The sequence below is a fragment of the Schistocerca gregaria genome, unplaced genomic scaffold, assembly GCF_023897955.1.
Source record: "Schistocerca gregaria isolate iqSchGreg1 unplaced genomic scaffold, iqSchGreg1.2 ptg000008l, whole genome shotgun sequence".
NCBI classification, from domain to species: domain Eukaryota; kingdom Metazoa; phylum Arthropoda; class Insecta; order Orthoptera; family Acrididae; genus Schistocerca; species Schistocerca gregaria.
Window position 1 is genome coordinate 59,019 of NW_026061700.1, and position 10,632 is coordinate 69,650.

Genomic DNA, 10,632 nt, shown 5'->3' on the forward strand with positions numbered 1-10,632 from the left:
GGGCCTGGCCGAACGCACAGCCTCTCGTGTGCACTTGATGGGCCTGGCCGAACGCACAGCCTCTCGTGTGCACTTGATGGGCCTGGCCGAACGCACAGCCTCTCGTGTGCACTTGATGGGCCTGGCCGAACGCACAGCCTCTCGTGTGCACTTGATGGGCCTGGCCGAACGCACAGCCTCTCGTGTGCACTTGATGGGCCTGGCCGAACGCACAGCCTCTCGTGTGCACTTGATGGGCCTGGCCGAATGCACAGCCTCTCGTGTGCACTTGATGGGCCTGGCCGACCGCACTGCCTCTCGTCTGCACTTGATGGGCCTGGCCCAATGCACTGCCTCTCGTCTGCACTCGATGGGCCTGGCCGAACGCACTGCCTCTCGTCTGCACTCGATGGGCCTGGCCGAACGCACTGCCTCTCGTCTGCACCCGATGGGCCTGGCCGAACGCACTGCCTCTCGTCTGCACTCGATGGGCCTGGCCGAACGCACTGCCTCTCGTCTGCACTCGATGGGCCTGGCCGAACGCACTGCCTCTCGTCTGCACTCGAAGGGCCTGGCCGAACGCACTGCCTCTCGTCTGCACTCGATGGGCCTCGCCCAACGCACTGCCTCTCGTCTGCACTTGATGGGCCTGTCTGAACGCACTGCCTCTCATCTGCACTTGATGGGCCTGTCCGAACGCACTGATCGCGACTGCACTTGATGGGCCTGGCCTAACGCACTGATCGCGACTGCACTTGATGGGCCTGGCTGAACGCATTGATCGGGACTGCACTTGATGGGCTTGGCCGAACGCACTGAACGCGACTGCACTTGATGGGCTTGGCCGAACACACTGCCTCTCGTCTGCACTTGATGGGCCTGGCAGACAGCACTGCCTCTCGTCTGCAATTGATGGGCCTGTCTGAACGCAGTGCCTCTCGTCTGCACTTGATGGGCCTAGCCGAACGCAGTGCCTCTCGTCTGCACTTGATGGGCCTAGCCGAACGCAGTGCCTCTCGTCTGCACTTGATGAGCCTGGCCAAACGCACTGATCACGACTGCACTTGATAGGCCTGGCCGAACGCACTGCCTCTCGTGTGCACTTGATGGGGCTGGCCGAGTGCACTGCCTCTCTTCTGCACTTGATGGGACTCGACCAACGCACTGCCCCTCGTCTGCACTTGATGGGCCTGTCCGAACGCACTGCCTCACGTCTGCACCTGATGGGCCTTGCCGACAGCACTGCCTAACGTCTGCACCTGATAGGCCTTGCCGACAGCACTGCCTCACGTCTGCACCTGATGGGCCTTGCCGACAGCACTGCCCCACGAACGCACTTGATGGGCCCGGCCGAACGCACTGCCCCACGACAGCACTTGATGGGCCCAGCCGAAAACACTGCCCCACGACAGCACTTGATGTGCCCGGCCGAACGTACTGCCCCACGACAGCACTTGATGGGCCTGGCCGAACGCACTGCCTCTCGTCTGCACTTGATGGGCCCGGCCAAACGCACTGCGTCTCGTCTGCACTTGACGGGCCCGGCCGAACGCTCTACCTCTCGTCTGCACTTGATGGGCCCGGCCGAACGCACTGCCTCTCGTCTGAACTTGATGGGACCGGCCGAACGCACTGCCTTTCGTCTGCACTTGATGGGCGCGGCCGAATGCACTGCCTCTCGTCTGCACTTGATGGGCCTGGCCGAACGCACTGCCTCTCTTGTGCACTTGATGGGCCTGTCCGAACGCACTGCCTCTCGTCTGCACTTGATGCGCCTCGCCCAACGCACTGCCTCTCGTCTGCACTTGATGGGCCTGTCCGAACGCACTGTCTCTCGTCTGCACTTGATGTGCCTCTCCGACCGCACTGCCTCTCGTCTGCACTTGATGGGCCCGGCCGAACGCACTGCCTCTCGTATGAACTTGATGGGACCGGCCGAACGCACTGCCTTTCGTCTGCACTTGATGGGCGCGGCCGAATGCACTGCCTCTCGTCTGCACTTGATGGGCCTGGACGAACGCACTGCCTCTCGTCTGCACTTGATGGGCCTGGACGAACGCACTGCCTCTCGTCTGCACATGATTGGCCTGGCCAAACGCACTGCCTCTCGTCTGCATTTCATGGGCCCGGCCGAAAACACTGCCCCACGACAGCACTTGATGTGCCCGGCCGAAAACACTGCCCCACGACAGCACTTGATGTGCCCGGCCGAACGCACTGCCCCACGACAGCACTTGATGGGCCCGGCCGAACGCACTGCCTCTCGTCTGAACTTGATGGGACTAGCCGAACGCACTGCCTTTCGTCTGCACTTGATGGGCGCGGCCGAACGCACTGCCTCTCGTCTGCACTTGATGGGCCTGGCCGAACGCACTGCCTCTCGTCTGCACTTGATGGGCGTGACCGAACGCACTGCCCCTCGTCTGCACTTGATTGGCCTGGCCGAACGCACTGCCTCTAGTCAGCACTTGATTGTCCTGGCCGAACGCACTGCCTCTAGTCAGCACTTGATTGTCCTGGCCGAACGCACTGCCTCTCGTCTGCACTTGATTGTCCTGGCCGAACGCACTGCCTCTCGTCTGCACTAGATGAGCCTGGCCGTTCGCACTGCCTCTCGTCTGCACTAGATGGGCCTGGCTGAACGCACTGCCTCTCGTTTGCACTTGATGGGCCTGGCCGAACGCACTGCCTCTCGTCTGTACTTGATGGGCCTGGCTGAACGCACTGCCTCTCGTCTGCACTTGATGGGCCTGGCCGTACGCACTGCCTCTCGTCTGCACTAGATGGGCCTGGCTGAACGCACTGCCTCTCGTCTGCACTTGATGGGCCTGGCCGACCGCACTGCCTCTCGTCTGCACTTGATGGGCCTGGCCGAACGCACTGCCTCTCGTCTGTACTTGATGGGCCTGGCCGAACGCACTGCCTCTCGTCTGCACTTGATGGGCCTGGCCGATCGCACTGCCTCTCGTCTGCACTTGATGGGCCTGGCCGAACGCACTGCCTCTCGTCTGCACTTGATGGGCCTGGCCGAACGCACTACCTCTCGTCTGCACTTGATGGGCCTGGCGAACGCACTGCCTCTCGTATGCACTTGACAGGGCTGGCCGAACGCACTGCCTCTCGTATGCACTTGACAGTGCTGGCCGAACGCACTGCCTCTCGTATGCACTTGACAGGGCTGGCCGAATGCACTACCTCTCGTCTGCACTTGATGGGCCCGGCCGAACGAACTGCCCCACGACTGCACTTGATGGGCCTGGCTGAACGCACTGCCTCTCGTCAGCACTTGATGGGCCTGGCCCAACGCACTGCCTCTCGTCTGCACTTGATGGGTGTGGTCGAACGCACTGCTACTCGTCTGCAATTGATGGGCCTGGCTGAACGCACTGCCTCTTTCACTTGGTTGGCCGGGCCGAATGCACTGCCTCTTTCACTTGGTTGGCCTGGCCGAACGCACTGCCTCTTTCACTTGGTTGGCATGGCCGAACGCACTGCCTCTTTCACTTGGTGGGACTGGCCGAACGCACTGGTTCTTCTCTGCACTTGATGGGCCTGGCCGAACGCACTACCTCTCGTCAGCACTTGATGGGCCTGGCCGAACGAACTACCTCTCGTCTGCACTTGATGGGCCTGGCCGTACGCACTGCCTCTCGTATGACCTTGATAGGGCTGGCCAAACGCACTGCCTCTCGTCCACACTTGATGGGTCTCGCCGAACGAACTGCCTCTCGTCTGCACTTGATTTGCCTGGCCGAACGCACTGCCTCTCGTCTACAATTGATGGGCCTAGCCGAACGCACTGCTACTCGTCTGCAATTGATGGGCCTGGCTGAATGCACTGCCTCTTTCACTTGGTTGGCCTGGCCGAACGCACTGCCTCTTTCACTTGGTGGGCCTGTCCGAACGCACTGCCTCTCGTCTGCAGTTGATGGGCTCGGCCGAACGCACTGCCTCTCGTCTGCAGTTGATGGGCCTATCCGAACGCACTGCCTCTCGTCTGCAGTTGATGGGCCTGGCCGAACGCACTGCCTCTCGTCTGCACCAGATGGGCCTGGCCGAACGCACTGCTACTCTTCTGCAATTGATGGGCCTGGCTGAATGCAATGCCTCTTTCACTTGGTGGGCCTGTCCGAACGCACTGCCTCTTTCACTTGGTGGGCCTGTCTTAACGCACTGCCTCTTTCACTTGGTGGGCCTGTTTGAACGCACTGCCTCTCATCTGCACTTGATAGGTCCTGGCCGAACGCACTGCCTCTCGTCTGCATTTGACGGGCCAGGCCGAACGCACTGCCTCTCGTCTGAACTTCATGGGCCTTGCTGACAGCACTGCCTCACGTCTGAACCTGATGTGCCTTGCTGACAGCACTGAATCACGTCTCAACCTGATGTGCCTTGCCGACAGCACTGCCTCACATTTACACCTGACGTGCCTTGCTGACAGCACTGCCCCACGTTTCCACCTGATGGGCCTGGCCGAACGCACTGCCTCTTTCACTTGGTTGGCATGGCCGAACGCACTGCCTCTTGTCTGCACTTGACGGGCCAGGCCGAACGCACTGCCTCTTCACTTGGTTGGCATGGCCGAACGCACTGCCCCATTCACTTGGTTGGCATGGCCGAACGCACTGCCTCTCGTCTGCACTTGGTGGGCCTGGCCGAACGCACTGCTTCTCGTCTGCACTTGGTGGGCCTGGCCGAACGCACTACCTCTCGTCTGAACTTGATGGGTCTGGCCGAACTCACTGCCTCTCGTCTACACATGATGGGCCTGGCCGAACGTACTGCCTCTCGTCTGCAATTGATGGGCCTAGCCGAACGCACTGCTACTCGTCTGCAATTGATGGGCCTGGCTGAATGCACTGCCTCTTTCACTTGGTGGGCCTGTCCGAACGCACTGCCTCTTTCACTTGGTGGGCCTGTCCGAACGCACTGCCTCTCTCACTTGGTGGGCCTGTCCGAACGCACTGCCTCTTTCACTTGGTGGGCCTGTCCGAACGCACTGCCTCTTTCACTTGGGGGGCCTGTCCGAACGCACTGCCTCTTTCACTTGGTGGGCCTGTCCGAACGCACTGCCTCTCGTCCGCAGTTGATGGGCCTGGCCGAACGCACTGCCTCTCATCTGCACTTTATGGTCCTGGCCGAACGCACTGCCTCTCATCTGCACTTGATGGGCCTGGCCGAACGCACTGCCTCTCATCTGCACTTGATGGGCCTGGCAGATTGCACTGCCTCTCATCTGCACTTGATGGGCCTGGCAGATTGCACTGCCTCTCGTCTGCACTGGATGGGCCTGGCCGAACGCACTGCCTCTCGTCTGCATTTGATGGGCTTGGCCGAACGCACTGCCTCTCGTCTGAACTTCATGGGCCTTTCTGACAGCACTGCCTCACGTCTGAAACTGATGTGCCTTGCCGACAGCACAGCCTCACGTCTGAACCTGATGTGCCTTGCTGACAGCACTGCCTCACATTTACACATGATGTGCCTTGCCGACAGCACTGCCTCACGTTTCCACCTGATGGGCCTGGCCGTCCGCACTGCCTCTCGTCTGCACCTGATGGGCATGGCCGAACGCACTGCCTCTCGTCTGCACCTGATGGGCATGGCCGAACGCACTGCCTCTCATCTGCACCTGATGGGCCTGGCCGAACGCACTGCCTCTCATCTGCACTTGATGGGCCTGGCCGATTGCACTGCTTCTCGTATGCACTTCATAGGGCTGGCCGAACGCACTGTATCTCGTATGCACTTGATAGGGCTGGCCGAACGCACAGCGTCTCGTATGCACTTGATAGGGCTGGCCGAACGCACTGCCTCTCGTCTCCACTTGATAGGTCCTGGCCGAACGCACTGCCTCTCGTCTGCACTTGATGGTCCTTGCCGAACACACTGCCGCACGACTGCACTTGATGGGCCAGACCGAACGCACTGCCTCTCGTCTGCACTTGATGGGCTTGGCCGAACGCACTGCCTATCGTCTGAACTTCATGGGCCTTGCTGACAGCACTGCCTCACTTCTGAACCTGATGTGCCTTGACGACAGCACTGCCTCACGTTTACACCTGATGTGCCTTGCCGACAGCACTGCCTCACGTTTACACCTGATGGGCCTGGCCGAACGCACTGCCTCTCGTCTGCACCTGATGGGCATGGCCGAACGCACTGCCTGTCGTCTGCACTTGACGGGCCAGGCCGAACGCACTGCCTCTTTCACTTGGTTGGCATGGCCGAACGCACTGCCCCTTTCACTTGGTTGGCATGGCCGAACGCACTGCCCCTTTCACTTGGTTGGCTTTGCCGAACGCACTGCCTCTCGTCTGTACTTGGTTGGCCTGGCCGAACGCACTGCCTCTCGTCTGCACTTGGTGGGCCTGGCCGAACGCACTACCTCTCGTCTGAACTTGATGGGTCTGGCCGAACTCACTGCCTCTCGTCTGCACTTGATGGGCCTTGCAAATCGCACTGCATCTCGTCTGCAATTGGTGGGCCTGGCTGAACGCACTGCCTCTCGTCTGCACTTGGTGGGCCTGTCCGAACGCACTGCCTCTCGTCTGCACTTGGTGGGCCTGTCCGAACGCACTACCTCTCGTCGCACATGGTGTCCCTGGCCTGCCTCTCGTCTGCACTTGGTGGGCATGGCCGAACGCACTGCCTCTCGTCTGCACTTGGTGGGCCTGTCCGAACGCACTGCCTCTCGTCCGCACATGGTGTGCCTTGCCTGCCTCTCGTCTGCACTTGGTGGCCATGGCCGAACGCACTGACTCTCGTCTGCACTCGGTGGGCCTGGCCGAACGCACTGCCTCTCGTCTGTACTTGGTGGGCCTGGCCGAACGCACTGCTTCTCGTCAGCACTTGGTGGGCCTGGCCGAACGCACTGCCTCACGTCTGCACTTGGTGGGCCTGGACGAACGCACTGCCTCCCGTCTGCACTTGGTGGGCCTGGCCGAACGCACTGCCTCTCGTCTGCACTTGGTGGGCCCAGCCGAACGCACTGCCTCTCATCTGCACTTGGTGGGCCAAGCCGAACGCACTGCCTCTCGTCTGCACTTGGTGGGCCCGGCCGAACGCACTGCCTCTCGTCTGCACTTGGTGGGCCTGGCCGAACGCACTATCTCTCGTCTGCACTTGGTGGGCCTGGCCGATCGCACTGCCTCTCGTCTGCACTTGGTGGGCCTGGCCGATCGCACTGCCTCTCGTCTGCACTTGGTGGGCCTGGGTGAAAGCACTGCCTCTCGTCTGCACCTGATGGGCCTGGCCGAACGCACTGCCTCTCGTCTGAACCTTATGTGCCTTGCTGACAGCTCTGCCTCACGTCTGAACCTTATGTGCCTTGCCGACAGCACTGCCTCACGTTTCCACCTGAAGGGCCTGGACGGAAGCACTGCCTCTTGTCTGCACCTGATGGGCCTGGCCGAACGCACTGCCTCTCGTCTGCACCTGACGGGCCTGGCCGAACGCACTGCCTCTTTCACTTGGTTGGCATGGCAGAACGCACTGCATCTCATCTTTACTTGATTGGAAAGGCCGAACGCACTGCCTTTCGTCTGCACTTGATGTGCCTGGCCGAACGCACTGCCTTTCGTCTGCAATTGATGTGCCTGGATGAACGCGCTGCCTCTCGTATGCACTTCATAGGGCTAGCCGAACGCGCTGCCTATCGTCTGCACTTGAGGGGCCTGACCGAACGCGCTGTCTCTCGTCTGCACCTCATGGGCCTCGACGAACGCACTGCCTCTCGTCTGCACCTGATGGGCTTGGCCGAACGCACTGCCTCTCGTCTGCACCTGATGGGCCTGGCCGAATGCACTGCCTCTCGTCTGCACCTGATGGGCCTGGCCGAACGCATTGCCTCTTTCACTTGGTTGGCTTGGTTGTACGCACTGCCTCTTTCACTTGGTTGGCATGGCCGACGCACTGCCTCTCGTCTGCACTTGGTGGGCCTGGTCGAACGCACTGCCTCTCGTCTGCACTTGGTGGGCCTGGTCGAACGCACTGCCTCTCGTCTGCACTTGGTGGGCCTGGTCGAACCCACTGCCTCTCGTATGCACTTGACAGGGCTGGCCGAACGCACTGCCTCTCGTATGCACTTGACAGTGCTGGCCGAACGCACTGCCTCTCGTATGCACTTGACAGGGCTGGCCGAATGCACTACCTCTCGTCTGCACTTGATGGGCCCGGCCGAACGAACTGCCCCACGACTGCACTTGATGGGCCTGGCTGAACGCACTGCCTCTCGTCAGCACTTGATGGGCCTGGCCCAACGCACTGCCTCTCGTCTGCACTTGATGGGTGTGGTCGAACGCACTGCTACTCGTCTGCAATTGATGGGCCTGGCTGAACGCACTGCCTCTTTCACTTGGTTGGCCGGGCCGAATGCACTGCCTCTTTCACTTGGTTGGCCTGGCCGAACGCACTGCCTCTTTCACTTGGTTGGCATGGCCGAACGCACTGCCTCTTTCACTTGGTGGGACTGGCCGAACGCACTGGTTCTTCTCTGCACTTGATGGGCCTGGCCGAACGCACTACCTCTCGTCAGCACTTGATGGGCCTGGCCGAACGAACTACCTCTCGTCTGCACTTGATGGGCCTGGCCGTACGCACTGCCTCTCGTATGACCTTGATAGGGCTGGCCAAACGCACTGCCTCTCGTCCACACTTGATGGGTCTCGCCGAACGAACTGCCTCTCGTCTGCACTTGATTTGCCTGGCCGAACGCACTGCCTCTCGTCTACAATTGATGGGCCTAGCCGAACGCACTGCTACTCGTCTGCAATTGATGGGCCTGGCTGAATGCACTGCCTCTTTCACTTGGTTGGCCTGGCCGAACGCACTGCCTCTTTCACTTGGTGGGCCTGTCCGAACGCACTGCCTCTCGTCTGCAGTTGATGGGCTCGGCCGAACGCACTGCCTCTCGTCTGCAGTTGATGGGCCTATCCGAACGCACTGCCTCTTGTCTGCAGTTGATGGGCCTGGCCGAACGCACTGCCTCTCGTCTGCACCAGATGGGCCTGGCCGAACGCACTGCTACTCTTCTGCAATTGATGGGCCTGGCTGAATGCAATGCCTCTTTCACTTGGTGGGCCTGTCCGAACGCACTGCCTCTTTCACTTGGTGGGCCTGTCTTAACGCACTGCCTCTTTCACTTGGTGGGCCTGTTTGAACGCACTGCCTCTCATCTGCACTTGATAGGTCCTGGCCGAACGCACTGCCTCTCGTCTGCATTTGACGGGCCAGGCCGAACGCACTGCCTCTCGTCTGAACTTCATGGGCCTTGCTGACAGCACTGCCTCACGTCTGAACCTGATGTGCCTTGCTGACAGCACTGAATCACGTCTCAACCTGATGTGCCTTGCCGACAGCACTGCCTCACATTTACACCTGACGTGCCTTGCTGACAGCACTGCCCCACGTTTCCACCTGATGGGCCTGGCCGAACGCACTGCCTCTTTCACTTGGTTGGCATGGCCGAACGCACTGCCTCTTGTCTGCACTTGACGGGCCAGGCCGAACGCACTGCCTCTTCACTTGGTTGGCATGGCCGAACGCACTGCCCCATTCACTTGGTTGGCATGGCCGAACGCACTGCCTCTCGTCTGCACTTGGTGGGCCTGGCCGAACGCACTGCTTCTCGTCTGCACTTGGTGGGCCTGGCCGAACGCACTACCTCTCGTCTGAACTTGATGGGTCTGGCCGAACTCACTGCCTCTCGTCTACACATGATGGGCCTGGCCGAACGTACTGCCTCTCGTCTGCAATTGATGGGCCTAGCCGAACGCACTGCTACTCGTCTGCAATTGATGGGCCTGGCTGAATGCACTGCCTCTTTCACTTGGTGGGCCTGTCCGAACGCACTGCCTCTTTCACTTGGTGGGCCTGTCCGAACGCACTGCCTCTCTCACTTGGTGGGCCTGTCCGAACGCACTGCCTCTTTCACTTGGTGGGCCTGTCCGAACGCACTGCCTCTTTCACTTGGGGGGCCTGTCCGAACGCACTGCCTCTTTCACTTGGTGGGCCTGTCCGAACGCACTGCCTCTCGTCCGCAGTTGATGGGCCTGGCCGAACGCACTGCCTCTCATCTGCACTTTATGGTCCTGGCCGAACGCACTGCCTCTCATCTGCACTTGATGGGCCTGGCCGAACGCACTGCCTCTCATCTGCACTTGATGGGCCTGGCAGATTGCACTGCCTCTCATCTGCACTTGATGGGCCTGGCAGATTGCACTGCCTCTCGTCTGCACTGGATGGGCCTGGCCGAACGCACTGCCTCTCGTCTGCATTTGATGGGCTTGGCCGAACGCACTGCCTCTCGTCTGAACTTCATGGGCCTTTCTGACAGCACTGCCTCACGTCTGAAACTGATGTGCCTTGCCGACAGCACAGCCTCACGTCTGAACCTGATGTGCCTTGCTGACAGCACTGCCTCACATTTACACATGATGTGCCTTGCCGACAGCACTGCCTCACGTTTCCACCTGATGGGCCTGGCCGTCCGCACTGCCTCTCGTCTGCACCTGATGGGCATGGCCGAACGCACTGCCTCTCGTCTGCACCTGATGGGCATGGCCGAACGCACTGCCTCTCATCTGCACCTGATGGGCCTGGCCGAACGCACTGCCTCTCATCTGCACTTGATGGGCCTGGCCGATTGCACTG

General features: G+C 60.8%; 2 protein-coding genes across 2 annotated transcripts; both read right to left on the reverse strand.

Moving 5' to 3' along the window:
* Positions 1–1,265: 1,265 nt before the first annotated feature.
* Positions 1,266–2,096, reverse strand: LOC126301093 (nuclear pore complex protein Nup98-Nup96-like). The gene has a single exon (XM_049991684.1). It carries the CDS (start codon positions 2,094–2,096, stop codon positions 1,266–1,268), a length of 831 nt encoding a protein of 276 aa, XP_049847641.1.
* A 165-nt stretch (positions 2,097–2,261) lies between these two features.
* Positions 2,262–5,299, reverse strand: LOC126301095 (uncharacterized). Its single transcript, XM_049991685.1, has 2 exons — positions 5,015–5,299; positions 2,262–3,041 (listed from the first exon to the last, which is right to left on the reverse strand). The coding sequence occupies exons 1-2, from the start codon at positions 5,297–5,299 to the stop codon at positions 2,262–2,264; spliced, it is 1,065 nt and encodes a 354-aa protein (XP_049847642.1).
* Positions 5,300–10,632: the final 5,333 nt, after the last annotated feature.

What these genes read in the sequence shown, in the direction of transcription:
- LOC126301093 (XM_049991684.1), bottom strand. Translation starts at nt 2,096, where the DNA reads ATGCAGACGAGAGGCAGTGCGTTTGGCCAGGCCAATCATGTGCAGACG.
- LOC126301095 (XM_049991685.1), bottom strand. Translation starts at nt 5,299, where the DNA reads ATGCAGACGAGAGGCAGTGCGTTCGGCCAGGCCCATCCAGTGCAGACG. An exon ending in CCCACCAAGTGAAAGAGGCA is followed by an intron (nt 3,042 to 5,014) that starts GTGCGTTCGGAC and finishes TGCGTTCGCCAG; the next exon opens with GCCCATCAAGTGCAGACGAG.